At 44.5% G+C, this 14833-nt stretch overlaps 1 protein-coding gene and 4 non-coding genes across 5 annotated transcripts in view; all 5 read left to right on the top strand.

Annotated features, from left to right (window-relative positions):
- The window catches only part of LOC124117320 (eukaryotic translation initiation factor 3 subunit A-like), a 42690-nt gene that overhangs the window by 16845 nt on the left and 11012 nt on the right, over window positions 1-14833 (top strand). The window contains exons 9-16 of the mRNA XM_048393712.1: window positions 1625-1816; window positions 2089-2205; window positions 2744-2929; window positions 3374-3508; window positions 4454-4663; window positions 5350-5454; window positions 6573-6686; window positions 9067-9189. Coding sequence (XP_048249669.1) covers window positions 1625-1816; window positions 2089-2205; window positions 2744-2929; window positions 3374-3508; window positions 4454-4663; window positions 5350-5454; window positions 6573-6686; window positions 9067-9189 — 1182 coding nt within the window. The remainder of the gene's footprint in view (window positions 1-1624; window positions 1817-2088; window positions 2206-2743; window positions 2930-3373; window positions 3509-4453; window positions 4664-5349; window positions 5455-6572; window positions 6687-9066; window positions 9190-14833) is intronic.
- LOC125378411 lies at window positions 10850-10981 on the top strand. Its single transcript, XR_007220243.1, has one exon. It is a non-coding gene; the product is annotated as a small nucleolar RNA SNORA17 (small nucleolar RNA).
- Window positions 11613-11744, top strand: LOC125378410. Its single transcript, XR_007220242.1, has one exon. It is a non-coding gene; the product is annotated as a small nucleolar RNA SNORA17 (small nucleolar RNA).
- LOC125378412 lies at window positions 12875-13006 on the top strand. The gene has a single exon (XR_007220244.1). It is a non-coding gene; the product is annotated as a small nucleolar RNA SNORA17 (small nucleolar RNA).
- LOC124117336 lies at window positions 14077-14208 on the top strand. The gene has a single exon (XR_006858254.1). It is a non-coding gene; the product is annotated as a small nucleolar RNA SNORA17 (small nucleolar RNA).

Genomic DNA, 14833 nt, shown 5'->3' with positions numbered 1-14833 from the left:
ACCAACCACTACTTCAGTGATGTAGCCTTGAAAGTTGTCGCCAGCGTTCACAGTTTTGGTCCCTGGTTGTAGCCCAACAGGTCATCTATCTCCGACGCCACTGATTCTCTGATACCCTGAGCGGGGCCCGTCGACCTCTCTGGTGTTTATCACCCCAGACGAGACGGCTCTCTTGCGTTCCGCATTCGCTCTTAGGTCAGTTTTAGTTTTGGGTTACCCGACTCATTCTATTGCTGTCACCTATCCGGGTTTTACTTTTTGCATCAACTCTCGTTTCCTGACGACAGGAATGGTAGTAGATGTGGACACCGGCGCCGACGCCAACGCCGCTGCTTCTCTGGTACCTGAGCGGTGCCCGTCGACCTCACCGGTGTTCCTTGCCTCCAGCCTAGAGGGCTCTCCTGCGTTTCGCATTCGCTCTTGGGATTGGTCGTAGATTTTGCCGCCGACGCTGCTGATTCTTCGATTCCCCGAGCGGGGCCCGTCGAACTCTCTGGTGTTTATCACCTCAGATTAGAGGGTTCTACTGCGTTTCGCTTTCGCTCTTCGGTAAGTTATATATTTTGGCTACACGCCTCATTGTATGTCGGTTACCTATTCGGGCGTTTCGTTTTTGCATCGACTCTTGTTTCCTGAAGACAGGAATGGTCGTAGATGTTCCGGTCATCACTTGTATGCGGTGCGGATTCATCGGACCTTGACGAGGGTTTAATATGGTTCACATCTGCAGGTATGCCCACCAGCCAAGCCGTCTGATAAAGATGCAATACGGAGTAATGCAGGATAAGTTAAAAAATTTAGTAAAATCTAAATATTTTTTACATTTGAATACTTATCCTGCATTACGAAGTCTAAGTGCCCTCCCTTTCGCTACGCTACCTCCCCACGAAGTTTCAGATGTTATGTTTAAAGCAGTTATGTCTTTTTGTGTGACGTCATGACTTCCGGGTCACGTGCCGACTGTGAGAGGGCGCTGCCTCCTGGGCTGGTTGGGACAACTTTCTTCAGCAGCTGGATCTCACACAGTTCGTCTCTCTGTCAAACATAGCAGTAAATGCAATACGGAGTAATGCAGGATAAGTATACAAATGTAAAAAATATTTAGATTTTACTAAACTGCTCAGGTTGCCCGTCCCACCCACTCATCAGGCCCTCCTCATCAAGGATCTGGTAGGTAGAAGTTACACTGTTCATGTTGCCTGCCCTGCCCTGCCCTGCCCTGCCCTGCCCTGCCCTGCCCTGCCCTGCCCACCCCACCCCACCCCCCACTCATCAGGCCAAGAGGATCTGGTTGGTAGAAGTCACACTGTTCATGTTGCCTGCCCTGCCCTGCCCTGCCCTGCCCTGCCCACCCCAGCCCTGCCCACCCCACCCCACCCCCCACTCATCAGGCCAAGAGGATCTGGTAGGTAGTAGTCACACTGCTCATGTTGCCTTTTCCCGCCTACCCGTCAGACCCTCAAGGATCTGGTAGGTAGTAGTCACACTGCTCATGCTGCCTGTCCCGCCCACCCGTCAGGCCCTCATCAAGGATCTGGTAGGTAGTAGTCACTGTGTCACAAGTGTCTGACTAAGCTCACATTGAGGGGACATTGACTCGTAATGATTATGTTTTGTCTTGCAGCTGAAGTACAATGTGACACAGTATGTGCACCCCGAGCTCCAGAACCTGTACCGCCACCTGGAGATAGACTTCCATCCACTGAGCCTGGTGCAGAGGGTCACACCAAGCCTGGAGTTCATCGGGAAAACAGAGGAGCTGAGCTGTTATAACCCAGCCCTTGAAGACATCGTCATCACTCGAGTACTCAAACAGGTATGTCGCCACCAGCAGAGATGCCACCGTTAGCTTTTTAACCTCAGATTACGCTTTTACTCTTGTCCTACCCAAATAACAATTTTTGAATTTTTTTCACAAAATATTTGCATGTATAACATTTATGGAACCAAAATTCTTTATGCACTGATCACATGAAACAGGAAACTTGTTCCGCTCAATCCATTGTAATCTTTCGAAAAGCCATAATCATCACATCTCTGATTTTGCCATCACATTTTGACCAAGGTTAAAATATAATTTCTTCGCAGGTGTCACAAGTGTACCAAACAGTCGAATTTTCTCGATTTGCTTCACTGGTCCCGTTCGCTACCAAGTTCCGTTTGGAGAGAATAATTGTGAATGCTGCCAAGAACCTAGAACTGCAGGTATGTGTGTCTTTCTGTCATGTATGTGTGACTTTCTGTCACATATGTGTCTCTGCCATGAACATGTCCCCACCATGAACTCATATCCTCCTGAACGTGTGTGTTGTGGATGGTGGTAACTATTACAGTTTTATCCAATTTTGTTCACATCAAGGGAAAAAAAAGGGCCATGAAATATGTTTTTCTTTTCTCGTTCATGATCTCGGTCGACTTTTTTCAGGTCTTAAGCAACCCATGCTTGCCGTAAAAGGCGACTATGCTTGTCGTAAGAGGTGGGATCGATGCTCATGATGTCAATCACTGGATTGTCTGGTCAAGACTCGATTATTTACAGAGCGCTGTCATATCACTGGATTAGTCAGCATTAAACAACAAACAAACAATTCTGTCCCTGTCCTGCAGGACACAATGTGTGAAGCCCATTTCTGGTGTCCCCCGCCGTGATATTGCTGGAATATTGCTAAAAGCGGCGTAAAACCATACTCACTCACTCACTCCTGCAGGACATGTTTATTATGACCTGGGATGTTTGTTGCAGGTGCGGATTTGTCACAGCACCCGATCGCTGAGTTTTGGAACCAACCTTGGTGTGTCACAGAAGGAAGATGTGCCTGAAGGTCCATTCATACAGAGCATGCCCAGTGAAAACATCCGCAACCAGCTGACATCACTGGCCGCTGCCCTGCAGAAAGCTATGAACAAGATCAAACCCGAGAATATTGATGTAAGCATCTTTGATAAACGTAAAGCCTTGACTGTAAAATTTCTAGGCTCTCATGGTCTGCTTACAGAAACAAGTCCATTATTTTACTATGATTTTATAAAATTGTTACACCTGGGTGTTAAACATTCCAAGACTAAAATACTGTTGCCCGAGAAGCAAGTGTTTTGAGTTTTTAGCCTAATACAAAGCCTGTGTCTTTAACCAGAGTCTGTAGCCTGCGTCTTTAACCAGACTCTGTAGCCTGTGTCTGTAGCCAGAGTCTCTAGCCTGTGTCTTTAACCAGAGTCTGTAGCCTGTGTCTTTAACCAGAGTCTGTAGCCTGTGTCTTTAGCCTGTGTCTGTAGCCTGTGTCTTTAACCAGAGTCCGTAGCCTGTGTCTTTAGCCTGTGTCTTTAGCCTGTGTCTGTAGCCTGTGTCTGTAGCCTGTGCTGTGTTGTGTTGCAGGAGACAAATGAGCTGCGGGCCCAGATAATCAACAACTACCGGATGACAGGACGCAAGGAGCACATGCGACTGCTGCAGCGACGCCAGATCATTGAGGACAGGAAGGAACAGCTGGAACACATGAATGATCAGAGGGTAACTTAAATACTGCTGTGGCTTCTGCATTAGTGTAGACTGCCACACCCAACCTCACAGAACAACCTCAACAACAAAACCCACACTCAACCACGCACTAGCAAACCCATCTGCCTCACCAACCACCTCCAACAACCACACCCAACCTCACAGAACAACCTCAACAACCACACCCATCAACATCACCCAACAACCTCACCTATTCACAAACAGCAACCAACAACCACACCACCGAACCACATGCATGCACATCCACATCCTCATCCAAACGCTTACAATAGCACCCTCGCCCACCATAAGACTTCCCCAACTGATATTCTCTTGCCTCCAAAAGTCTCAAATCAACAACACCAACATCCACACCCGTCATCACTCTTGTCCTTACCAAGTGAAGTTTCCGAAGAAGTGTTGGAGATAATTTGAAATGACGTTGGCAATGCACGAGGGTTTGGGTAGATGATCTGTGTAACATGGGCTTAAAATGACGGCAGTGATGCACCTGGGTTAGGGAAGATGATCTGTGTAACCTGAGTCTGAAACGATGGCAGTGATACTGCAGAATTAGGGTAGATGATCTGTGTAACGGGGGTCTGAAATGACTGGTGATGCACCTGGGTTAGGGTAGATGATCTGTGTAACGGGGTCTGAAATGACCGGTGATGCACCTGGGTTAGGGTAGATGATCTGTGTAACGGGGGTCTGAAATGACCGGTGATGCACCTGGGTTAGGGTAGATGATCTGTGTAACGGGGGTCTGAAATGACCGGTGATGCACCTGGGTTAGGGTAGATGATATGTGTAACGGGGGTCTGAAATGACCGGTGATGCACCTGGGTTAGGGTAGATGATATGTGTAACGGGGGTCTGAAATGACCGGTGATGCACCTGGGTTAGGGTAGATGATATGTGTAACGGGGGTCTGAAATAAGGTCGGTGATGTTGCAGGAGAAGGAGGAGATGGAGCAGGTGGAGTCCCAGCGCCGCAAGGCATATGAGGCGGAGATGGCTCGTCTGGAGCGTGAAGCAGAGGAGAGGAAGAAGCAGCGACAGCTGATGGAGCACCAGGAGATCAAACGTAAACACGTCAAGGAGAGGATTGAACAGCTGAGAAAGACGGATCTTGGGGCCAGGATCTTCAAGGATATAGACGAGGAGGTAGGTGCAGCACTAACTGGCACTTGGCTAATGTCTACATCTCACAACTTGATTCGTATTTGTTTATTGTGACCTAAAAAGTTTAGAAATGTTTTGATTAAATGCACATATGCTTCTATGGTTGTTCTCCTGTATTTGACAAATGGTGTGCGAGATGTGTTTTAATATTAAAGTTGCATGCCAGAACTTTGGGCTAACTACAGTATAAACATGCACAGTGGTCAGGCTCACTGACTTGGTTGATGCATGTCATCATATCCCAATTGCGTGGATCGATACTCATGATGTCAGTCACTGGATTGTCTAGTCCAGACTTGATTATTTACAGACCGCTGTCATATAGCTGGAATATTGCTAAACGCACAAACAGAAACAAAATAAAAAGATATGCACAGACAAGATAAAATAGTGCTTAAGATGGGTCACTCAACATGTAGAATTGTTTATCCACAAAAAGAGAATGTCACACAGTTGGGAATCCCACATAGAATTGGTCCAAAATATCCTTTGTTGCTGTGAAAAGGGACTTCGTGGTTTGGTGGTCAGTCTTGGGGAATAGGTTGACTCCATCTTATTGAACGCTGATCGTGTTGGTCGTTGCTTATGATATCAACCACTGGTTTGTCTGGTCCAAACTAGTATGTGATGTGATGTAGCAGGAGTATTGACCGACCTCGTGATTGCAGGAGTTTGCAGAGCTGGATGTGGACGAGATCATGGCCAAGCAGGTGGAGCAGCTGGAGAAGGAGAAGAAAGAGCTGCAGGAGCGCCTCAAGACTCAGGAGAAGAAGGTGAGGAGGGGCAGGAGGGAGGCTGAGGGCAGGAGGGAGGCTGAGGGCAGGAGACCATGGGGACATCTTACTTGGATTTACCTTGGTTACTTATTTTGGGGGTCCAAGGGACTCACAGCCTTTCATTATAGGGATCCCAGGTTAATACATGGAGGTACAAGGTTAATAAATAGGGGTCCAAGGTTAATAAATAGGGGTCCAGGGTTAATACATGGGGGTCCTAGGTTAACAAATAGGGGTCCAAGGTCAATAAATAGGTGTCCCAGGTTAATAAATAGGGGTGCAGGGTGAATACATGGGGGTCCCAGGTTAATAAATAGGGGTCCAGGGTTAATACATGAGGGTCCAAGGTTAATACATGAGGGTCCCAGGTTAATAAATAGGGGTCCAAGGTTATTAAATAGGGGTCCAGGGTTAATACATGGGGGTCCCAGGTTAATAAATAGTGGTCCAAGGTCAATAAATAGGGATTCCAGGGTTAATAAATAGGGGTCCAGGGTTAATACATGAGGGTCCAAGGTTAATACATGAGGGTCCAAGGTTAATAAATAGGGGTCCCAGGTTAATAAATAGGGGTCCTAGGTTAACAAATAGGGGTCCAAGGTCAATAAATAGGGGTCCAGGGTTAATACATGGGGGTCCCAGGTTAATAAATAGGGGTCCTAGGTTAACAAGTAGGGGTCCAAGGTTAATAAAGAGGGGTCCCAGGTTAATATATAGGGGTCCAGGGTTCATACATGAGGGTCCCAGGTTAATAAATAGGGGTCCTAGGTTAACAGATAGGGGTCCAAGGTTAATACATGAGGGTCCCGGGTTAATAAATAGGGGTCCTAGGTTAACAAATAGGGGTACAAGGTTAATACATGAGGGTCCCGGGTTAATAAATAGGGGTCCAAGGTTAATAAATAGGGGTCCAAGGTTAATAAATAGGGGTCCAAGGTTAATACATGAGGGTCCAAGGTTAATAAATAGGGGTCCCAGGTTAATACATGAGGGTCCCAGGTTAATAAATAGGGGTCCAGGGTTAATACATGGGGGTCAGAACTCCAATATTTGGATATATTTTCAGAAAAAATGCTGCTACTTACAGCTGTGTACATGTGTACTGTGTTTTGTAGGTCGACTTCCACCAGAGGGCCATGCGTCTGATTGAAATCCCACTCCTGCAGCAGCAGTACAACAATGAAAGCATCCAGGCCAAGGAGTTCTGGGAGAACCAGGAGCTGGAGCGGGTGAGTCAACACTGGCTTTTGTTGAAGAATTGACTCTTCACAGCCAAGACCTGGGTTTGATTCCCAACATTGGTACAGTATTGGTCATTTTGTTTCTCCAGCTCATGATGAGGCTGGAATAGTGTTAAGCGTGTGAAATCCTACTCGCTCTATCCGACTTATATCTGACTTCTTGGAAGAAGGGTGGCCGAGTCAAGACTTGATGTTTTCATGGAGGGAGGGTGTGTCAAGACTTGATACTGGACTTCTTTGAGGGAGGGTGTGTCAAGACTTGATACTGGACATCTTTGAGGGAGGGTGTGTCAAGACTTGATGTTTTCATGGAGGGAGGGTGTGTCAAGACTTGATACTGGACTTCTTTGAGGGAGGGTGTGTCAAGACTTGATGTTTTCATGGAGGGAGGGTGTGTCAAGACTTGATACTGGACTTCTTTGAGGGAGGGTGTGTCAAGACTTGATACTGGACTTCTTTGAGGGAGGGTGTGTCAAGACTTGATACTGGACTTCTTTGAGGGAGGGTGTGTCAAGACTTGATACTGGACTTCTTTGAGGGAGGGTGTGTCAAGACTTGATACTGGACTTCTTTGAGGGAGGGTGTGTCAAGACTTCATACTGGACTTCTTTGAGGGAGGGTGTGTCAAGACTTGATACTGGACATCTTTGAGGGAGGGTGTGTCAAGACTTGATACTGAACTTCTTTGAGGGAGGGTGTGTCAAGACTTGATACTGGACATCTTTGAGGGAGGGTGTGTCAAGACTTGTTACTGGACTTCTTTGAGGGAGGGTGTGTCAAGACTTGATACTGGACTTCTTTGAGGGAGGGTGTGTCAAGACTTGATACTGAACTTCTTTGAGGGAGGGTGTGTCAAGACTTGTTACTGGACTTCTTTGAGGGAGGGTGTGTCAAGACTTGATACTGGACTTCTTTGAGGGAGGGTGTGTCAAGACTTGATACTGGACTTCTTTGAGGGAGGGTGTGTCAAGACTTGATACTGAACTTCTTTGAGGGAGGGTGTGTCAAGACTTGTTACTGGACTTCTTTGAGGGAGGGTGTGTCAAGACTTGATACTGGACTTCTTTGAGGGAGGGTGTGTCAAGACTTGATACTGGACTTCTTTGAGGGAGGGTGTGTCAAGACTGGATACTGGACTTCTTTGAGGGAGGGTGTGTCAAGACTTGTTACTGGACTTCTTTGACTTGGTAATTACTTTGATTTGTACTGCCCTAAACAAGCCATGGGCTTTATGGACAAAAGCCTCTTTCATGTTTTGAGAGTTAAACTCTTTTTGCCCATCATAGGCGTTGTCATAGTGACTCATGTTTCTGTGATGTCAAGGTGTGGCATATATTAATTTGTTCATCATAGGCGTTGTCATGGAGACCGATGTTTCCATGATGTCAAGAATGGACAAACACCTTTCATGTAAATATGATATCCTGGTTATACTTTAGAGAGTTGATTTGCATAACAAAATGTGCTTGCCTCAGGTCTTCTCGTGTTTGAATTAGGTTCTGAAGTTTGTTTTAATTCAACTGGTGTGTCAAGACTTCATACTGGACTTCTTTGAGGGAGGGTGTGTCAAGACTTGATACTGGACTTCTTTGAGGGAGGGTGTGTCAAGACTTGATACTGGACTTCTTTGAGGGAGGGTGTGTCAAGACAATATGTTTCCTTTGAGGGAGGGTGTGTCAAGACTTGTTGTTTTCATGGAGGGAGGGTGTGTCAAGACTTGATACTGGACATCTTTGAGGGAGGGTGTGTCAAGACTTGATACTGGACTTCTTTGAGGGAGGGTGTGTCAAGACTATGTTTCCTTTGAGGGAGGGTGTGTCAAGACTATGTTTCCTTTGAGGGAGGGTGTGTCAAGACTTGATACTGGACTTCTTTGAGGGAGGGTGTGTCAAGACTTGATACTGGACTTCTTTGAGGGAGGGTGTGTCAAGACTTGATACTGGACTTCTTTGAGGGAGGGTGTGTCAAGACTATATGTTTCCTTTGAGGGAGGGTGTGTCAAGACTATGTTTCCTTTGAGGGAGGGTGTGTCAAGACTTCATACTGGACTTCTTTGAGGGAGGGTGTGTCAAGACTTGATACTGAACTTCTTTGAGGGAGGGTGTGTCAAGACTTGATACTGAACTTCTTTGAGGGAGGGTGTGTCAAGACTTGATGTTTTCTTTGAGACTAGATCTTTTCTATGAGGGAGGTAGTCAAAACTAGACGCTAGCCTTCCAGGTGGTAGGGGCTGGGGCAACTCTTGACTAAATTAAAATATGGAGGGAAGGTAGTGGTTGTGCAGACATCTACAAATCACAAATCTGAAACTACAAATCCTTATTGATTTTAGAATTTTAATTGATATTGATATTTGGTCCTTGTTCAGATTGAAGCTTTGAAGAATGAAAGACAACATGCCCTGGAGACGCAGAAGAGACTGAGCCGGGTTATTGAAGACAAGAATGAATTCATAGGACGTCTGCGGGAGGCCAGGAGATCCGACTATGAGGTAATTACTTTGATTTGTACTGCCCTAACCAAGCCATGGGCTTTATGGACAAAAGCCTGTTTCATGTTTTGAGAGTTGAACTCTTTTTGCCCATCATAGGCGTTGTCATAGTGACTCATGTTTCTGTGATGTCAAGGTGTGGCATATATCAATTTGTTCATCATAGGCGTTGTCATGGAGACCGATGTTTCCATGATGTCAAGAATGGACAAACACCTTTCATGTAAATATGATATCCTGGTTATACTTTAGAGAGTTGATTTGCATAAAAAAATGTGTGTGCCTCAGGTCTCCTCGTGTTTGAATTAGGTTCTGAAGTTTGTTGTAATTCAACTGGTGTTCATCTTAACAGATAGGGTCATAATAAGAATATGCTATATAACAGTTTTCAAAGTGTTTGAGTATAGTTGTAGCCACACAGCTGAAAAATGAGTGATCATGTGTGTCGAGTAGAGTTGTTTGTGTCAGAAGGGGCTAGGTGTAGCAGAACACAGCTGAATAGGTAGTGATCATGTGTGTCAGGTAGAGTTGTTTCTGTCAGAAGGAGTTAGGTGTAGCAGATAGTTGCAGAACACAGCTGAATAGGTAGTGATCAGGTGTGTCGGGTAGAGTTGTTTGTGTCAGAAGGAGTTAGGTGTAGCAGATAGTTGCAGAACACAGCTGAATAGGTAGTGATCAGGTGTGTCGGGTAGACATGGTAGAGTTGTTTGTGTCAGAAGGGGTTAGGTGTAGCAGATAGTTGCAGAACACAGCTGAATAGGTAGTGATCAGGTGTGTCGGGTAGACATGGTAGAGTTGTTTGTGTCAGAAGGGGTTAGGTGTAGCAGATAGTTGCAGAACACAGCTGAATAGGTAGTGATCGGGTGTGTTGGGTAGACTTGTTTCTGTCAGAAGGGTTTAGGTGTAGCAGATAGTTGCAGAACACAGCTGAATAGGTAGTGATCAGGTGTGTCGGGTAGACATGGTAGAGTTGTTTGTGTCAGAAGGGGTTAGGTGTAGCAGATAGTTGCAGAACACAGCTGAATAGGTAGTGATCGGGTGTGTTGGGTAGACTTGTTTCTGTCAGAAGGGGTTAGGTGTAGCAGATAGTTGCAGAACACAGCTGAATAGGTAGTGATCAGGTGTGTCGGGTAGACATGGTAGAGTTGTTTGTGTCAGAAGGAGTTAGGTGTAGCAGATAGTTGCAGAACACAGCTGAATAGGTAGTGATCGGGTGTGTTGGGTAGACTTGTTTCTGTCAGAAGGGGTTAGGTGTAGCAGATAGTTGTAGAACACAGCTGAATAGGTAGTGATCAGGTGTGTCGGATAGTATTCTTAAAGGGGCAATGGGGTAGCCTAGTGGTTAAAGCATTCGCTTGTCGCACTGTAGACTCGGGTTTGATTCCTATCATTGGTTGAATGTGAGAAGCCCTTTTCAGGGGTCCCCCACTGTGTTGCTGAAAGTAGTGCTAATTTGGTGCTCTGGTACTAAGCATGCTAAGAGTGTGAGGTATAAATTTTGGAGGTAAAATATGAGTGCCCTCTATGCAGCAGAGGTTTGAGATTACTGATGACATGGTTAGGTATCTTCATGTTATTCTGAACAACAGACAGTACTGCCCTAGCCAAGTCATTGTGTGTATGAACAAAGCTTGTTCCATGTTTTAAGAGTTGAAGTCTTTTTGCCCATCATAGGCGTTGTCATAGTGACTCATGTTTCTGTGATGTCAAGGTGTGGCATATAGTAAACTGTTCATCATAGGCGTTGTCATGGTAACTGATGTTTCCATGATGTCAAGAGTGGACAAACACCTTTCTAATACAGTAAACAATGTTTATAACGAACATGCTTATAACAAACTGACGGATATAATGAACTTATTTTTTAGTCCCGTCCATTTGTGTCCCGTCCATATGCTGTTTATATGCTTATAACGAACTACGGTTATTACAAACTAAAATTACTGGTCCCTTTGAGCTTGTTATAGAACGCAGCTGAATAGGTGGTGATCAGGTGTGTTCGGGTAGAGTTGTTAGTGTCAGAAGGGGTTAGGTGTAGCAGATAGTTGCAGAACACAGCTGAATAGGTAGTAATCAGGTGTGTCGAATAGTATTTATAAGAGGCAATGGGGTAGCCTAGTGGTTAAAGCGTTGCTCGTCGCACCATAGTTTGATTCCTATCATGGGTTGAATGTGAGAAGCCCTTTTCAGGGGTCCCCCACTGTGTTGCTGAAAGTAGTGCTAATTTGGTGCTCTGGTACTAAGAGTGTGAGGTATAAATATTGGAGGTAAAATATGAGTGCCCTCTATGCAGCAGAGGTTTGAGATTACTGATGACATTGTTAGGTATCTTCATGTTATTCTGAACAACAGACAGTACTGCCCTAGCCAAGTCATTGTGTGTATGAACAAAGCTTGTTCCATGTTTTAAGAGTTGAAGTCTTTTTGCCCATCATAGGCGTTGTCATAGTGACTCATGTTTCTGTGATGTCAAGGTGTGGCATATAGTAGACTGTTCTTCATAGGCGTTGTCATGGTAACTGATGTTTCCATGATGTCAAGAGTGGACAAACACCTTTCTATTACAGTAAACTATGTTTATAACGAACATGCTTATAACAAACTGACGGATATAACAAACTTATTTTTTAGTCCCGTCCATTTGATGTATATATGCTGATAACGAACTATGGTTATTACAAACTATAATTACTGGTCCCTTTGAGCTCGTTATAGAACGCAGCTGAATAGGTGGTGATCAGGTGTGTTGGGGAGCAGTTGTTTGTGTCAGGAGTTAGGTGTAGCAGATAGTTGCAGCAGATAGTTGCAGAAGACAGCTGAATAGGTAGTGATCACGTGTGTCGGGTAGAGTTGTTTGTGTCAGGAGTTAGGTGTAGCAGATAGTTGTAGAACACAGCTGAATAGGTAGTGATCGGGTGTGTCGGGTAGAGTTGTTTCTGTCAGAAGGAGTTAGGTGTAGCAGATAGTTGCAGAACACAGCTGAATAGGTAGTGTTCGGGTAGAGTTGTTTGTGTCAGAAAGAGTTAGGTGTAGCAGATAGTTGCAGAACACAGCTGAATAGGTAGTGATCGGGTGTGTCGGGTAGACTTGTTTCTGTCAGAAGGAGTTAGGTGTAGCAGATAGTTGCAGAACACAGCTGAATAGGTAGTGATCAGGTGTGTCGGGTAGACATGGTAGAGTTGTTTGTGTCAGAAGGAGTTAGGTGTAGCAGATAGTTGCAGAACACAGCTGAATAGGTAGTGATCAGGTGTGTCGGGTAGAGTTGTTTGTGTCAGAAGGGGTTAGGTGTAGCATATAGGTGCAGAACACAGCTGAATAGGTAGTGATCAGGTGTGTCGGATAGTATTCTTAAAGGGGCAATGGGGTAGCCTAGTGGTTAAAGCATTCACTTGTCGCACTGTAGACCCGGGTTTGATTCCTATCATGGGTTGAATTTGAGAAGCCCTTTTCAGGGGTCCCCCACTGTGTTGCTGAAAGTAGTGCTAATTTGGTGCTCTGGTACTAAGAGTGTGAGGTATAAATTTTGGAGGTAAAATATGAGTGCCCTCTATACAGCAGAGGTTTGAGATTACTGATGACATTGTTAGGTATCTTCATGTTATTCTGAACAACAGACAGTACTGCCCTAGCCAAGTCATTGTGTGTATGAACAAAGCTTGTTCCATGTTTTAAGAGTTGAAGTCTTTTTGCCCATCATAGGCGTTGTCATAGTGACTCATGTTTCTGTGATGTCAAGGTGTGGCATATAGTAGACTGTTCATCATAGGCGTTGTCATGGTAACTGATGTTTCCATGATGTCAAGAGTGGACAAACACCTTTCTAATACAGTAAACTATGTTTATAACGAACATGCTTATAACAAACTGACGGATATAACAAACTTATTTTTTAGTCCCGTCCATTTGATGTATATATGCTGTTTATATGCTTAAAACGATCTATGGTTATTACAAACTATAATTACTGGTCCCTTTGAGCTCGTTATAGAATGCAGCTGAATAGGTGGTGATCAGGCGTGTTCGGGTAGAGTTGTTAGTGTCAGAAGGGGTTAGGTGTAGCAGATAGTTGCAGAACAAAGCTGAATAGGTGGTGATCAGGTGTGTCGGGTAGAGTTGTTTGTGTCAGGAGTTAGGTGTAGCAGATAGTTGCAGCAGATAGTTGCAGCAGATAGTTGCAGAAGACAGCTTAATAGGTAGTGATCAGGTGTGTCGGGTAGAGTTGTTTGTGTCAGGAGTTAGGTGTAGCAGATAGTTGTAGCCACACAGCTGAATAATTAGTGCTCATGTGTGTCGGGTAGAGTTGTTTGTGTCAGAAGGGGTTAGGTGTAGCAGATAGTTGCAGAACACAGCTGAATAGGTAGTGATCAGGTGAGTCAGGTAGAGTTGTTTCTGTCAGAAGGAAGTAGGTGTAGCAGATAGTTGCAGCACACAGCTGAATAGGTAGTGATCAGGTGAGTCGGGTAGAGTTGTTTGTGTCAGAAGGGGTTAGGTGTAGCAGATAGTTGCAGAACACAGCTGAATAGGTAGTGATCAGGTGTGTCGAATAGTATTTATAAGAGGCAATGGGGTTGCCTAGTGGTTAAAGCGTTGCTCGTCGCACCGTAGACCTGGGTTTGTTTCCTATCATGGGTTGAATGTGAGATGCCCTTTTCAGGGGTCCCCCACTGTGTTGCTGAAAGTAGTGCTAATTTGGTGCTCTGGTACTAAGAGAGTGAGGTATAAATTTTGGAGGTAAAATATGAGTGCCCTCTATGCAGCAGAGGTTTGAGATTACTGATGACATGGTTAGGTATCTTCATGTTATTCTGAACAACAGACAGTACTGCCCTAGCCAAGTCATTGTGTGTATGAACAAAGCTTGTTCCATGTTTTAAGAGTTGAAGTCTTTTTGCCCATCATAGGCGTTGTCATAGTGACTCATGTTTCTGTGATGTCAAGGTGTGGCATATAGTAAACTGTTCATCATAGGCGTTGTCATGGTAACTGATGTTTCCATGATGTCAAGAGTGGACAAACACCTTTCTAATACAGTAAACTATGTTTATAACGAACATGCTTATAACAAACTGACGGATATAATGAACTTATTTTTTAGTCCCGTCCATTTGTGTCCCGTCCATATGCTGTTTATATGCTTATAACGAACTACGGTTATTACAAACTAAAATTACTGGTCCCTTTGAGTTACGTTATAACCGTAGTTTACTGTAATTATAATAATAATAATAATGATAATCATGATAATAATAATTTGCAATATGCAACGTGACAGGAATTCAGATTGGTACTTTTTCTCGGACATTGACCAATTGTCTTTCAAAATATCATGAATTTGCTTTTTTTCTTAATTTGGTAGTGACAGATTTTCCTTTCAAGAAGTGGTAATTTCCTGAAAAAGTTCTAATGCCATTTGCCCGTTCACTGTACATAATGACCTGAAAATTGGGCCAGCACCTTTGACACATGCAAGTTCAACTTGTGTTTGATTTTTGTTCAGCATTCAGATTGGGGTTCAGCGGGACTCTGTATTTGGATCATATTACTGTGTTAGTGCCCATCCCAGTATGGACGGTTGTCCTGTTGGAGGGAATGATCGTGTAAACTGTAATATGATGAACCAAGAATATTTATTCTTCAAATCTTG

This window comes from Haliotis rufescens, unplaced genomic scaffold (assembly GCF_023055435.1).
Source record: "Haliotis rufescens isolate VD_foot unplaced genomic scaffold, xgHalRufe1.0.p SCAF_12, whole genome shotgun sequence".
Lineage (NCBI taxonomy): Eukaryota > Metazoa > Mollusca > Gastropoda > Lepetellida > Haliotidae > Haliotis > Haliotis rufescens.
This window is presented reverse-complemented; position numbering and strand designations above follow the sequence as displayed.